This window comes from Electrophorus electricus, chromosome 25 (assembly GCF_013358815.1).
Source record: "Electrophorus electricus isolate fEleEle1 chromosome 25, fEleEle1.pri, whole genome shotgun sequence".
Lineage (NCBI taxonomy): Eukaryota > Metazoa > Chordata > Actinopteri > Gymnotiformes > Gymnotidae > Electrophorus > Electrophorus electricus.
In genome coordinates, this window is record NC_049559.1 from 7,641,400 (window position 1) to 7,657,717 (window position 16,318).

General features: G+C 41.2%; 1 protein-coding gene across 3 annotated transcripts in view; it reads left to right on the top strand.

Moving 5' to 3' along the window:
* ppp2r3b (protein phosphatase 2, regulatory subunit B'', beta) overlaps positions 1-16,318 on the top strand; it is a 17,928-nt gene continuing 1,610 nt past the window's right edge. Inside the window, exons 1-13 of one of the 3 annotated variants that reach the window (XM_027032668.2) lie at positions 1-86; positions 890-1,273; positions 11,033-11,218; positions 11,871-11,974; positions 12,326-12,428; positions 13,608-13,682; positions 13,912-13,998; positions 14,118-14,274; positions 14,647-14,695; positions 14,828-14,917; positions 15,137-15,312; positions 15,522-15,640; positions 15,723-15,829. In XM_027032668.2, the coding sequence (XP_026888469.2) occupies positions 926-1,273; positions 11,033-11,218; positions 11,871-11,974; positions 12,326-12,428; positions 13,608-13,682; positions 13,912-13,998; positions 14,118-14,274; positions 14,647-14,695; positions 14,828-14,917; positions 15,137-15,312; positions 15,522-15,640; positions 15,723-15,829 (1,601 nt within the window). In that variant the 5' untranslated portion in view covers positions 1-86; positions 890-925. Of the gene's footprint in view, positions 87-889; positions 1,274-7,879; positions 8,293-11,032; positions 11,219-11,870; positions 11,975-12,325; positions 12,429-13,607; positions 13,683-13,911; positions 13,999-14,117; positions 14,275-14,646; positions 14,696-14,827; positions 14,918-15,136; positions 15,313-15,521; positions 15,641-15,722; positions 15,834-16,318 lie in introns of those variants that run through there. The other 2 variants (XM_027032676.2, XM_027032685.2) reach the window with 2 other exon arrangements.

Here is a 16,318-nt window from a genome sequence, read left to right on the forward strand (position 1 = left end):
GGGAAACGTGAGTTTGATTCAAAGTGAACCCCGGTGAAACGACTACGGGACGTTTACCTATCTATAAGAACTAGCTACTGGTGCCGGTACGTTAATACAAATATTTACCTTAATTTACAGAATGTTTACATAATGCTTTGGTAATTATTTATTTATTTTGATTTTTGTAAAGGCTACACACATTTACAAGCAAGTCAGAAGCCGTGGCTGGCTAGCTAATGCATGCTGCTTGCAAAGAAATGACAAACTTCATCGACTCGAGGCTGTAGCTAGTCGTCTAGATAGCTTTTAGCTAACGCTGTTGCTGTCCACCCATGCTAGCTTAGCTAGGCTAACAAAGCTGCTTCTGTTTTCTCCAGCCTCGTCTTTAACGCGCTCCTTTGCAAAGTGTAGTTAGCTAGCTTGGCACAAATTTAGCATTAGCTAAAATTGGTAGGAAGACGTGCAGTTAACTAGCTAGCCTGACAGCTGTCTAGTTAGCTGGCCAGCAAGCTACTACCTTTCATGCTAGCTAGCTAGCTAGTTAGTTAGCTACTACAGAAGCACGTATGTTTTGATCCCCACTGACCCTAGTTGGTTGGCTAGCAACTTATATTGCATGTTTTGCACAAAGCAATACGATGAACAGACGTTACTAAACACTTGTGCTGAAATTTGCAGCTTATGAGATGACACCAGAGATGTGGCCATTAAAGTGTCAGCTAATAGTCCAAGAGCATTTTAATTTGATGCACCAACGGTATATCTTATGGCATATATGCTGGTGGTTTAGAAATACTTGTAGAACAGAAGTGTTGTAAACTATGACAAACATGTTCTTATGCATATTTAAACTTTGCTGATTGTACAGGTGAAACTGTCCTTTCTGATTGCTTCCCTAAATTCACAGAGCTTTAGGTGATTGTCAGTGCCATCCCAATTAAAAATGCCATCACCTCAAGCCTTGCAGCCAGTTCTGAAGATGAAGGTGGATGAGCTCTTCCTCAACTGGTTGAGTGAGCCCAATACGCAGGTGATACTGAAGGACTACCTCAGAAAGATCAAGAATGGAGACGAGCTAGAGTTTGCACAGGGGGAGTGTAATGGGAGGGATTCTCTTGTTTTCACGGAAAACAACAACGTCGCCTCTAAGAACAGTATTACAGAGAGGACTTCTGCTTCATTCAGCGCTTCCTGTAGCCCGCCCTCTGCCACGTTGCCATCTGGGAGTGGCTGCAGTAACAGAGTGGGACCCAGCAGCAGGGCACTGCGACGCTCCATCAGCATTAAAAAGGTAAGGCCCCTGTGCCAATCGTTGGCTTTGAAAGGCGCTGTGGTTCAAGAGCATCCATCCTTCTGTCATCATAAAGAGATGAAAGTTTCATTCCAGAATTAAGGTAACAATGATGAGCACAGCTGTTGTTGGTCTAATTATAATATGTAAGCATTCAGTACTTTACAGTTGACTGGGAGTAGTCAAGTGCTTTGAGTTTCTCTATTTTACCACAAGAGGCTGCTGAGTGCCTGACTGTCTTTGGCCTCTGAATTTAGGGTCTCTAAGAGGTCACACTTTGTGGAGTGAGTCCTTTGCATTGTGTAAAGAAATACTTTCCATGTGTTCTCTTGGACTTTGGGCCAGAGAATGAGAGGTGGAAACATTTTAAGTCCATCCATGCCTGGAATGATAATGATCTTCCCACTGTGTCCTGGTCAGTGAAGTGGGTGGATCAAACTCCTGAGGTCTGGACAGCTCAGACCTATGCAGGTATGCAGCTAATCATATTCAATGATCAATATTGTTACTAGCCACACTTGTAACTAAAAATTATATAAGGAAGCAGTAATCCTTATTTGTACTGATTACCCAGACCAGTAAAAGAAAGGAGACATTTCCGTATGTGAATGCATGCAATGTGGGGTCAGTGAGTTGGACAGACAGCTGCAGCTATGAGTAGCAGAGTAGCATCTTAATATGTTCGAGATCATTTACCAAGCCTGCCTACACCTAAAAACTTGACACGCTTTGTTGAAATGTAATTCTATATGTGAATAATTTTGTTCATAAAAGGAACTGACTTCTCTTTGTGTGGGATGCTGTGTGGTTGGCATAACTTGTCATGAGGTTTGTCTTCATACTGGGAAAACCTGTCTTACTGGGGTGTGATATGCAAAACATTGTTGGCAAAGCAAGCATGTATACACTTTCCAAAGCCAGTCCCCCTCAAACAGCATGGCAGCTGTGACGGAAGTCTCCTTTGGTGGTGGGTCACAGCCTGTCATGGTCTGCTGACCTGAATGACAAGACTCTAGTTTTGACAGAAACACTGTGGTTTCAGCACACACAAGACCATTGCAGGGTAATATTAGGCAGTGTCCTTCTGTGCAACAGACTGAGAGCAGTGCTGGCCTACTGCCCTGATACAGGAGGCATAGGGTAAATCCACAGTCCATTTTGTCATCCTTTCTCAGAAAATCCCTAAAATTTTCTTTCAGATTTTATACTGTTTTTTTTTTTTTATAATAGGCCATTTTTATGGAAAACATCTGTCTGAAATGAGTTTGTGTTATGAGTTTGACCAGTTTCTGTCAAGTTTTTCTGCAGTTTCTCATTTGTTAGGGTTTTGACAGATATGACCAGGCTTTGATTTCCGTGACCGGTCCTCTTCTGCCACTTGAATTCTACCCAGGCACTGTGCAGACTTCAGAACAACTGTTGTGCGTTCCATATTTTTCTGCTGTGACGTCAGCAGCATGTGCCCAGAACTTGTCACAATGTATTAAAGGCATTCTGCTCCTATGTGGAATAATGCTCTATTTTAGGAGGACCAAAGGAATTCATGAATACAAATTCATTCTTTAAAGGATTAGTTAGAAATTCAATTAACGTCACGGGCAGAACAGCTGGTCCAACTTTGACACAAGACACCAGCAAAGATAGAGATAGTTCCACCTATACAGGAATTAAATACTCAGAAACTGACTGGTGTTTAGTTTACATTTTGCAGAACTGTCTTCAGAGTACTACAGATGTAAACAAACTTGTTACATGCTGTTAATTGTCAGATATCATTTTTCATTCTTTGATCTTTTGAATTTCCAAAACTAGTCTTAGTGTGTATGGCCCTTATTATAGAGCCAAACTGAATGTCAATTCATCACAATATATTTTAATGAAAAGTAGCTCCATTATTGTTAATATAGGCCTAGTTTTGGTTTATATCGGTAACACAAGTTTCATGTTCACTATTTTGGTGTAGTGTTGGCAAACTAGTTTTTTAGTTTGGCTAAAAAAGTAAAAAATTAAAAAAATTAAATAAAAAAAAATTAACTTTAAAAAAGCATTTGGTTCTCATGCGTATAGCTCAGCTGATCAAATTAAGCATTTCTGATTGGGCATTTTTCTGTGGTTCCATGAATGACAAGTCAGTAGATCTGTTGAAAGGACTGACTCCTCAGTAATAAAATGTTTTTGGGTGGTGTATTCAAAATGCACAATTAAAAAGTACACATTTTGTGCTATAATCTAAAAAAGCTAATTCATCTAGAAAAAGCCACCTTGGTTTTCAATGTTTAGTTTGTGGTTTTCAGCCCAGTGTGTCGTAATTGCAGTTTTGGTTTCAGGCAAGATGTGTCTTTCCAGTACATCGCTAAAAGTAACAGCTTCGTAATTAAAGCAGCACTGAAGTATGTGCACTGTAAATCTTTTACTCATCACCTCTTCAGTTGTTGGCTCTGGTTTAGCAAGGTCCATAGTGTGCTTTGACTAATGCAGGTGTGCTGTTTCTGTGCATGAGTGTTTGTGTCTCATTAATATTCTGCTGGCCTAAAGCAGCTTTACTAGTAATTTACTCGTTTGTGACGGGATATATTTTCTAAGTGGAGATCAAGGAAAAATCTAATGTAAGTAGTCATCTTATTTGTATGTGCAGGGCTATCATTGATGTTGATCTTGAACACAAAGTGCTGGATGTCTGGTTTTTTCAGCAAATTAATGTCTCATGAAACAGACAAAAATGGACAGCTGTTTCTGATTGCCAAAGCATAAGCCTCTTTCCACTAGTAGGGATAACCAGTTCCTAAGGCCATGTCAGGCCACTATGTGCCACTACAAACTCCTGAGGCCAGTTGTGGGGTTTTTTGTTGTACTGGAAATTGGGACCAGGAAATATTTGTGGCAGTTCTTGTTATAATATGTAACTAAACTACTAAACTGCTAAACTACTCCAGTCTCTGCATGTATCTGACAAGATGTACTATTTTACTACATCATCAAGCCATCCCCGTTCTGAGAACAGTTGGCTATCAGTGCTGAGAGAACTCTGATGAACATTATTTTATAAGCATTGGACACATTCTCTAAGCATTCTACAGTTCATTCTCTGTTTTGCCCTTTTTGTGGAACAGGGACTATATTCTGAGGCTCAAAAAAATGTTTTTACCAAACACAACTTACTGCAACACTCTATACCATTAGAATAAAGTAAAGGCCACAGACACCTTTAGGATATAAAATAATTTAATATGATTTCTGGTACTTTAGCAATTAATGATGAAAAGTACTTGAACTCTTCCTTGTGTAGTATTACTCAGAAGGCAAAATAAGATAGTCCCTTATCATGTAAACTATTTATGTGGTTATAGATGTTTGTGCTAACCATCTAACCACTGAGTAGGCAGACAATCTAATTAAATTTCAATTAGATTTAACGTAGTTTCTCCATACCTTGAGCCGGCTGCTCATTAAGACAATGTAAAATGAAATGGTAAGATTATCAAACCAGGCCTCTCCACTTTGCTGGGGCCCTGCAGGACTCACTAAGCATTTCATTGCCTGCTCTGACATACTTGGTTCAACTCAATGGCCAATTACCGAGCTATTCATTAATGGAATAAGGGGTGTTACGGTTAAGTCTGTGCTGTTGTGGTCCTCCTGGGGTGGCATTGCTGTGTAAACTGTTTATCTGGAATTCTTATTCTTTATTTAAAAGGATGGGTTTTTTTTGTTTTTTTTTTAGGCACATTGACCATCATAAAACTAAAACCTTTTGTAGTCTAATAGACTCTAGGCCTGGTATATAAAATTAAACATTTGGTATTATGGATTCCCATCTATTGACATGCACAGTTTGGCAACCACTCTGTATTCTGTTCTTCACTTGTGAGATTAATCTCACCTGCATTGCTGATTAGGTTATTCCTTCAGTGGCAGACCTTTCCTAACACAGCATATACACATAGCAGTAGCATGATAATGGTTTTATGCATTTATAAGCATGTCCGGCTCAGCACCGGAGTTGCTAGAGTTTTTCCACGTTCGTGTCACTGCTGGGCTAAGAGTGATCTGCCACCCTCAAACACCCAAGCAACAGCTGTCCTGTACTCAGAGACTGATGAGTTGGGGGTAGCTAACGAAAATTGTGAATGGTGTCTGCTATAATCTCTTACAAACACCTACATGGTGTTTTGAATAAATAAATGTGTCTAATATGGTGATTTGGTAGGTGTAGTTTGAAATGAAATATGAAGAATGTCTTATCCCAAGCCTAATGACAGTCACTTCAGGCAGACTAGAGTAAGAAAATGAATAAACTCATTGTCATGCCTTTCATCCTGATGTCCTTCAGTAGAGTTCCCAAGAATGCTAATGGCAGAAGCATTTTGCTTTGAAATGTTTGTGTATGATGACTTCCATAATTGCATGCATCATATGATGACCATTTATTGTTTTGGCTATATACTCCCTTTTAGAGCTTATTTAATATTTAGATATTAAAGTGATAGAATTAAACCTACACAACCTACATTATTTACATGGAATTTGAATTTTCAGTAATATTGGAGAAGCTTTGGATAGATGTGGATTATGTTTCAGTATGTAAAATAACAGACATATAACAGAACCACAAGTAGTCGAATGACTATAAATTGACATATGACTATAAAGTCAAATGACTGATTTTCATGTGCAATGATTGTTACTGATCTAGTCACCGGATTCATTTTCAAAACAAAATTTGGCTGTCTGGTCTGTGACCAATCAACAGCTTATTCTCTGGCTACTGCAGATTACACCAGCAAATGTCCTATATGTAGTATATACACTGCATAAAAAAACAAGACATGGAGTGCAAATTCAACTTACTACGCAAATGTGACCAATTGTTTACTAACTGCCGTGTCAACAAACGAGGGCTTTCACCTTAGTTGTTTGTTCAGGCCTGTTTCCTGTGCTCCAGAATAGTTTGTAAAGAATCTGCTACTGTTCAGAGGGCAATCAAGTGGCAGATCAATGACAATGACCACTGAATTTTACAACTTGATCATCTAGCACAGCAAAGATTGCTGCTTTCTGTTGCTGCCTTCAAAGGCTTGAATAAGATGGGTTTCAGCCTTTAGTAACTTGAGATAATACGGATGTTTTTAAAACATGTGACGTGACAACTGACCAACTAATAAGGCAACTGCAACTAAGTTTGTTGGTGTGTCCATTTTTGCTTTGCTGATCAGTGTCTTTGTGCAGTTGTCAGCCTGGCTGGACACAAGGCTTTGTTTGGAAATTGGCACTATTGGCACTGACAGCTGCCTCTTGGACAGACACGCCCGAGACTTGCTCTGTTAGTGCCAGCGTACTCGAACAGAGGAGACTTGTTTTTACATATGATGCAGAACCATCTGAGGCAAAAGTGTCATGGGTGAATGTCCACATGAGTCCTAATGCCTAACACACAACCTTCATGGTTTTGCCAGCTAGTTTTCTATAACCGCCTGTTCTTGTCTTTTTTTTATTTTTTCCCTCATTCCTCATTCTGTGGTAATTGACTAATGTGCTTAGACAACAAAAGCAGGTAGGAAGAGTGTTGCACTTATTAAACGTGGGCAGGATCATCCCTCTGGGGGAACAACAGGAGCTGGAATCCTGCTGAAATGAGTGGAAGAATGTGGGCTCTGTGATCTGCCATCTAAAAATACTTAGCATTTAAGCCAGGCATGGTATTATTTTAGCCCTGGTTTGGTAGCAGCCACAGCAGGCTGCCTCATGTGCACATCCAGTCAGTTTTACAGTGGTGCCATTTGTCAGTGCGATTTGTTCTGAAAACTGTAATGGCCGCGAAAGGGCTTTTCACAGCCGCCCCATCCCCCCCTATATCCAGTGGCTGGGTTCTTGTGGATCAGCATGCTTACAGAGAATTGATGTAATTGCTGTCAGTCTGGGTGTGTATGTTTGCACAGACTAAAGATACACTTGTTTCTCAAGATCTTGTTTCTTGAGACTGCCCAAACAGTGTATGTTGGGTCTTTTAATAGTCGTAGACTGTTGGTTAACATCATTCTGTGAATTCAGCACTCTCCCCCCACCCCCAACTGTAACACTAAGACTTGTCATCTATAATAAGGTATGGAATGGCTGGAAGCTAGAGACGCAGGAAGCAAAATAAACAAATGCCATAGGTGGTAATGCCTTTAAAACATTTTTTTTTCGATTACATTGCTATGGCCATCATATAAATTTAGATTAATAAGGTTTGCACGTCATCAGTATATCTTTGGTTTAAAACTGCAATATCATCTGTTAAACTTTTTGTGTGCATGTAGGTTTTCTTTTTAAACATAAAATTGCCAAGAATGGGTATAGAGATATAGTATCATTCAGACCAAAAGGAGGGTTTTAAGTATTAAGTTGTCATGGAAGACGTTGGAACTACATTGCTATGGTGTATATATTGTGCAGCATCTACCTAACAGTGAAACGCATGGTGGTAACACAGCGCTCTGAAACAACAGGTTTGTCTCTTTGCATAACCTTCCATGAGAGCTGTGGAATGCATGCTGGAAAGGGCAGATCCACCCCCCGCCTACAGTCTCCCCACACACACGCACACAAACACACACATACACACAGGCACTGTGACTCGCGCACAGAGACACAAACACCCTCGCCCTGTCTCCCCAGCGACTCTGCCGGACAGGGTTGCGTGACCTCAGCCAGCCGACGCTGGACATACAGGAACTGCGCAGCAGGGGCCAGCGACAGGCTGAGACGCGCAGCTGCTGCTCGCCGTTAAGAGGGCTCACACGAAGGACGCACGGCGTGTAGCGCAACCCGCCTGGCCTGCAGCCCCTCCTGCCCCGCCAGCTGGCAGCAGCATGAGGATGAAGGAGCTGTCTCTGCGGCAGGACCCCGACCTGAGGAAGGAGCTGGCTCTGCGGCAGGACCCCGACCTGAGGAAGGAGCTGGCTCTGCTGGCCAGGGGCTGCGACTTTGTCCTGCCTTCGCGCTTCAAGAAGAGGCTGAAAGCCTTCCAGCAAGGACAGGCAGGTGGTGGCAACTCACATGTACCTGTCAGGCATTCGGCCGAGCCCGTGCAGGAAACTTGCTGTGGCCAGTTTGTTGGTTGTTTTTGTTGCTGTTATTGTTGTTGTAGGTTTTTTTGGGCTGGTTATGGGAATGTAAAATTCAGGTTTGCATGACGTGTGAAGGTCAAGTTTAGCTGCCCTTGAAAGCCACGCTGAGTGTCTGTGCGTCTCCGTTGTTGAAGCTTTGAGGTAGTATCAGCAGGGCTAAGTACTCTCCTGCTGTTTACCACCAACCAGGGCACACGCCACCTTCCGCTGGCCTACAGGATGGCTTTTCCCTTTTATAGCCATGGCTGACAGAGGTGCGCTGAGGAAGATTAACAGCATTCATCTCTCACACTGAATCCTTGTCTGGCACATCAGAGCAAATATTTTCCAGTAATGGGATGCCATATAAGGGCTCATAAATTTACTTAAGTGGTCGTCCTTTTGGGACAGTTCTAAAACACTTGTAGTGCTGTGCTTGCTTAATGTAGTAGAGAGGTCTCTAGTTCAAAAAGCCATAGTGACAGTTAACAGTAAAGGAGTGAGAGTCGTGCTTTGGAGCAAGATGTAGTCGTCAGTGGTGCAATCACCCCCGTTATGAGGGAGAATGTGAACAGGCGCAAACAACACAGTAACAGCATATTTTGACACAACAGCAGGCTAAGTACTGCATGAGGGCGTTCAGCTGTTCTTAGCACTCTTAGCAGTTCCTGTACCTCTGCAGAAAGCACAACTTGATATTCAAGTTTAGACATATAAAACTGTCATGTTGTCGGTTTCGTTCTCCCACTAGGGCCTCGTTGGAATAGTAACATTTTATAACCAAATCTATCATGGAAGAAGCTTGGAGAAGTTCATGGTTATAAGGGATCACTCATAAAAAACATGTTGGATGGAACTACTGTTGCCAAAGCATGAAATGTTAGCAGAATTTCACCTCACTAGCAAGACACTGGCCTGTTAAGACACTCTGAGCTGTGTTTTGCTTGTGATCAAGGAGACTGTGCTCACTGGTTATCTCTGTCCCCACAAGCTCTCACTACTCCTCCTCAACCAGAACAAACCTGGTCCTCCTCACTGGTCTGCTGCTTTTATGTAACAGTATGTTTTGTCTGTGATGACATTTCACATTCTTCTGTCGATCACAAGGAGCCTCATAAGAATCAGAAGGCTAGTGGTGTCGTTTATGTCTGCAAACGCTTGTTTTAGCACTGTTGCGAGACGCTACATCATTTTATAGACTGCTCTCCTTGACATGATTTACAGATGCTGGAAGATGTTTAGTTCTGATGCTTAGATGCAACATTCCATATCTACAGCAAAGTAGACTGTATTTAGAAAACAACAGCTTTTAGCTTACTGTCTGTACCACAAATACACATACACCAAGTATTTGGTCAAGTAATGATAATATATGAGCGTTGTATTGTGCTTTTCGAGTACCCAAAATGCTACATTCGTACTAGAACAAAGAACACCTAAGGACAAACAAGAAAAAACAGCAGACAACAGAACGGGTTTGTATTGAGAGGGTAATATTGGGTTATTGGTAAGTTATTATATATGGGAGGTTGTAAGGAAGTAGAAAGTCAGATATATAGGAAAGACTGATGTTAAGAGCTTAGAAAGTCAGCCAAAGGATTTTGAAATTGATGCAGTAATGGAAGCCAGTGGAGATCTTAATATGGCTGTGACAGTGAGTGTGAGGTGAGAAGATGCAGCAGAATTCTGGACCGTTTGGAGCCTGTAGAGTGAGGAAGAACTGAAACCTGCAAGATGAGGAGTACAATAGTCCAAGCGACTAAAAATGAAGACATGCATGAGAGATGCATCAGCAGGGACAGAGTTTTAGCTAGAGTATGAAGATGGAAAAAGCAGGTTTTAATGACAGACCTCATGTGGGCATTAAATGAGAGATTTGTTGAGGATGACACCCAGATTTCTGACCTGGGAGGAAGGGGAGACTATAGTATCATGAAGAGAGAAAGAGTAGTAGGTGTGAGTTAATGTTCACACTTGCAACCTGGGGTTAAGGTTACAGGTGTCTCCCTGTAAATGAATGTGAAGTACCCTAATACAATGTTTGAGTTTGCATCAGTGTATGAGTATTTTCCATTACATCTATCCAATCAAGTATGTAACTTTAGTATTGTCCTAATACTGCTACCAGTAGTTTAAGTCAGAGGTGGATGGTCGTCTGGCAGAGATTTGCCCTGAGCCAGCCAATATGTTTCAATTATTTTTAGCGTATCTCTATTTTAGCGGCTTAGACCCAGCACTGCTTACTTTAGTGTATTTTTAGGAAGTTGGAACAGCTTTAACAGGTTCATTCTGTCTGCTGTCCACATCATGTCTTCTAGGCCTGTTTACTGAAACAGTGAAATAGTTTGCACTCAATGAAACTCATATTACCTGTATCAACTTGCTATTAGTGTAATCACAGATCCTTACTATCAATCTTAAAGCAAAATGTTATCATGGAGGCTGGTGAAAGTGTTCCAAGCTTGAGTGGTGGTGAGTGGTTTTTTTTTTGGGGGGGGGGGGGGTTTGTTTATGCCTGCACCACTTGAAATGTCTTAATTAAAAGGCGTCACCCTGAGCAGTTTGCTGGGTATTAATGTGCTCAGGGAGCACAGCGGGCTGTCCAGAGGGAGTGGGTCCTGGGAAACAAACTGGCCCATGGCTCACTGTTTATTTCCATCTGTTTTGGCAGACTCAGGTTAAGAAAGAGGAGGCCGTGGTGCCAGCTCTAAGCGAGAGCATTCCCAAGTTCTACTTCCCTCGAGGGCGCCCCCAAGCCAATATCAACATTGACAATCTCATTTCCAAGATAGAGAAAATATTTTCTCAATTCCCCGATGAAAGAGTGACCATTGAGGACATGGGGAAGGTGGCCAAGGTAAGTGTGATTTGTAATGTGCAGCCTTCAACCACCCAGCAAAATTGTTTTCACTTGTGTAATTAGCAGAAGTCTGTAACTATTTACAGGTCTGAATGGTTTTCTTTTCCTTAATCAATGGCAAAATATTATTACAATTTCAGAAATACGTAACTTGTGTTCTGAAGAGAACCTGACAAACTGACTTCTGAGTTCTCTAAAATGGCCAAAATATATACATATATATTTTCTTACAGGCAACATTTTATTCAAACCTCAGGCCTTCAAACCGAATAATTTACAAACACAATTATTGTTCATTTACTTTTAGAGCTCCATTGAGGAACTCTTACCGGCAGGATAGTTGATTTGTTTTGCAGCAAAGTGACTATCATATAGTGAAGAGCAACATGAACACTGTGCTTATCAAATTCATGAAGCAGACACTGTGACACTAAGAGGGGGCTACTGTTCTACTGCTGTTCCTCGTAAAGAGCGCACAGTAGAGGTGTGGTGGAGACATTCCCTTTCAGAGAAGAATTTGATTATTCTCAAATATAGGTCATCTAGAATGACTTGTTTATCTTATTATTTCAGCACTGAGTGTCAGGATTTTCCTTTGTGTAAGGCTTCACCATCAGTCTGGGTCTTTGTGTATTTCGTGTCTCCCCAGGCCTGCGAGTGTCCTCTCTACTGGAAAGCTCCATTGTTCTACGCTGCTGGCGGAGACAGGAGAGGATATGTGTCTGTTCACAAGTTTGTGGCAATGTGGAGAAAGTAAGACAACGGCGTGTTTAGCATGGAGTTTCTTCCACTAATGTCAGTCACACTTGTATTAAGCAGTGCCTGTGTGTTATGTTTGTGAGAGCAAGTGCTCTTACTTCATTCAGAGTTGTTTTATATGTGCCCTATAAGTTCTTGAATAGCTCAGAGATGGCAAGTGCTAGTACTTGTTCACTTTGTTTCAGTTATTCCAGCACCGCTATAGGTAGAAAATGACCCAGCCTGACTTGTGGAGGCTTATTTCTGGAACACATGAATCTGGGCTTGTGTGTTTGAAGTGAACAGATTTGGAATCTGTGTTCTGTGATAGGCGAGAGAGCCTGAAACCATCTGTTTCCCTTTTAGAGTGCTGCAAAACTGTCATGATGACGCGTCCAAATTCATTCACCTCCTGGCCAAGCCTGGCTGTCCTTATTTGGAGCAGGAGGACTTTATCCCATTCCTGCAGGTATGGGCCATTAGCTTGGGAAAAGGAGCAGAGAGCTTGCAGATTGTGACCATTCTCTTGAGGCTAACCCAGCTCACTCACTGAGGCAAAGATAAGACTGCCGTTAACACATTGCCTAAAAGACAGGACTGCCTGCTGCTTAACTGATTGAGCATTCCATTATGGTGCAGCAGACCCATGGACAGTGAATCCCTGTTTAGACAGGAGCTTTAAATGACTTTTGCAGTTTTGTTTGACTACGCATCAGCCTTGATCAATTCAGTGAAATGGTACGTTTAATTTTATACATTTTGGGGGATGTCACATAACTAGGCCATGGGCCGTATGAGTGTTACAGTTGGCACTGTGGCCACATTGAAATGCTGAAGGTCTCTGCGTCCTCTCTCCAGGGCTGTGGGCTAACGAGGCATTATTTGCCATGCTGGCTATTCCTCTAGCCGTTAGCCCATTGGCCTGTAATGGACGCATCACTGATATTCAGGCTGGCAGGGCTAGCCACTGTGGCCCGCAGCTCCTCGCCTCCAGAGGAAATGGACTCTGGCATCCATGCTTTAATTTGTATTGTATGGCTTCAGCAATTGCTTTGACCGTTTTGATGAATGAAAAAAGTATTGTGGTGAAGCAGATCTGACTTTCCTTGCCTGCACCCAAACAGGTGATTTATGTGTTTTTCTATTATTTAATTTCTTATGGGAAAGGGTCAAGGAGTCCGGAACTCCCCTAAAATAAGTCGCTTAAATTTTGTCAGCTTTGCAGACACATCAGAATCTGACTTTCAGGCATTTGTTAAAAACAACCAATTGAATATTTTCCCCCCTTTTGAGAAATGTACGTTAGATCAAAAAATGCTGTATGCCACATATGGCTGGGCTGGGACTTCAGAAGGCCTCAACTAGCATATTGCTTTGCCATTCAAAACTCCACTTTTGTTCTTAAAGCTTTAGTACCTTTTAAAATGTCTACACATCCTCAATCACCATGATGGCCTTTGCAAATAGGCACACCAAAAGATAGGATCTCTGGTTTGCATTAGAGAAAAATCGTGCACAAATGGCTTTGACACAAGGATTTTCCTTTCCCTCATGTGACAATCATTTGTTCTGTGTTGACTTTGATGTTGGAGTGTGAGAAGCATTCTCAAACTGTTTTTTTTGTTTGTTTGTTTTTTTGTTTTTTTAGGATGTGGTGGATTCACATGCAGGTCTTGCATTTCTGAAGGAGGCATCAGACTTTCATTCACGCTACATTACCACAGTAAGGGCAACATCATTATAGCAGTTTTTTTTAAAACATAAGTTGCCTTTTGAGATATAAAATTAGTAATTTTAAAACAATTATTTACTCTCTTAACTGATTCAATATTTAAACATTGCAAGCCTTTTGAACACTGTGTACATCTCTATTATTGTACACAAAATTCATATTTAAGCGATTCACTTTTTTTAAAATTATGATTGTGTTTGCTCATTATTTTTACCAACAGGTAATTCAAAGGATATTTTACAATGTCAATCGGTCATGGACAGGAAAAATAACATGTTCAGAACTCAGAAGAAGCAGTTTGCTTCAGGTAGGAATTTTTTTTTTTCCCTTTGTCTGTAGTCTGTGGGGGGGATTTTGGCTTTGTTTTTAAAACCGCCTTTAACTGCTTCTGAATCTGTGCTTCATAGTCACCGTTTTCTCTGACAGAATGTGGCACTACTGGATGAAGAGGATGATATCAACCAGCTCACTGAATACTTCTCCTATGAGCATTTCTACGTCGTCTACTGTAAATTCTGGGAGCTAGACACTGACCACGATCTGTATATAGATCAGAGGGACTTGGCACGGCACAACGATCAAGGTATCAGTTGGCTCCCTGTGCCCTCTGGAAACACAGCTGTCTGCTGTGATATTGAGCATTAGATTGCTGGCCAGCATCATATTGTCATAGAAAGCCTAATAGCTTTGCCTTACTTTGCCACATCACAACAAATGTTCCTACTTTTTGCTGCATTTAGTGGAAGGGATTAAGATCAATAGAACAATAACTCCCTCTCACTGTGAATTTCCTGCAGCATCTGTCTTTTCTAAAACATTTATATTTTAGTATTAAAATTATAAAAGATAGAGAACTTAACAACTACCTGCAACTACTGCAATTAAGAAGACAAAAACCACTAACTTGACTTTTTTGCTCTGTAATCATTCCTTCTGTCTCTACTTTTCTTGACAGCTATTTCCCACAGAATGATCGAGAGAATATTTTCAGGAACGGTAACAAGGTACCTTTTAGAGAAACACAATTTGTGTGTTCAAAAATTCTGGGGAATGTCTTTTCAGCTGTTTAGAGCAAGCTTAGAGCAAACCAGTAGTAATGGTTTATTTTTTTAATGTATTTTGGTCCCAACCTACAGAGACAGGAAGGTGCATAAAGAGTCTAGGTTAAGCTACTCTGACTTTGTGTGGTTTCTCATCTCAGAGGAGGACAAGAAGACTGAGACCAGGTAACCTGCAATGATCTACCTTTTTTCAGTCTTCCTTAATCATCATGTGACACATTACATCTTACTCAGCTTACCTACCTCAATTAAATGATTGGTTAAGTTTGCTTTGTAAAATGTAGGTTTAGCTTTTATGTGCTTATGTGCTTTTAGTGTTTCCCAGGAGACTACTGAAACTATCCTTAGGTGGGCTTAATCATTTTTGATCTGTTGGCTCTGCAGCATTGAGTACTGGTTCCGATGTATGGACTTGGATGGCGATGGAGTTCTGTCTATGTATGAGCTCCAGTATTTCTATCAGGAGCAGTGTCACAAGCTGGAGGCCATGGCCATTGAGCCTCTGCCCTTTGAGGATTGTCTCTGCCAAATGCTGGACTTGGTCAGGCCAGAACTCCCAGGTAGTCTTAAAAATAAAATATGGCTAGTCAATATCATGTACCCACAGATATAATTTCATTAGGCTTTTGCTTAAAATGTAGCTTTGGCCAAGCATGTGTATTTAAAAAAAACAAACTTTTATGTGATTCTTAAAACCATCACAAATAATTATGAATGCACAGAATATTAGTTGATTGCAGATGTAGAAATGCCATCATGTCCTCTATAGACAAAATCACCCTCCGAGATCTGAAGAGATGCAAGCTCGCTCATATATTCTTTGACACTTTCTTCAATATTGAGAAATATCTGGATCATGAACAGAAGGATCCCTTCATGGTTGCAAAGGTAATGGGCATCAGAGTTAGAATGTTCAGTTTGCTATGACACAACAGCACTGTGTAATGAACTATCATTTCTTCCCTTTCAGGATGCGGAGACTTTGGGGCAGGAGATTTCTGACTGGGAGAGATATGCTGCCGAGGAATACGACGTGTTGGTTGCAGAGGAGGCGGCCAACGAGCAGTACAATGATGGGTAAAGCACCAGGATTTCATCAGCATTTCACATCACCATGAGCTCGTCCCATCCCAGGCAAAATGCCTCATTAACCGCATGAAGCATCACAAAGCTCAACCTCTCAGCTTAGGATGTGTCTGTCTTCCAGGCAGGGAAGAATGTCACTAAATACACATTTAGATGCATTCAGGTTTAATCTACACTAGGTGATTTAAAACAAAAAAAGGTATTTTGTGTATGAAAAGATGTGCAAAGAGGTATATGCTTGGCATATAAGAATTGTAAGAATTGGCATTTCTTTCCTTAATGGCACAGTTTATCATACTAAATTTAATGCATTTGCTTTTATTAGAAGCGCATGTGGCTCCCTCATGGCTATAAAAGATGAGCAACATGAAATTTAGGATCGTAATTTCCACTGTGAAATTACACAGGTTCTGAGATCACTGTGAAATTCACGACTTGGCCAGACTGAGGACCAGGGGTCTGAAGGCCTCTAGAGAACCT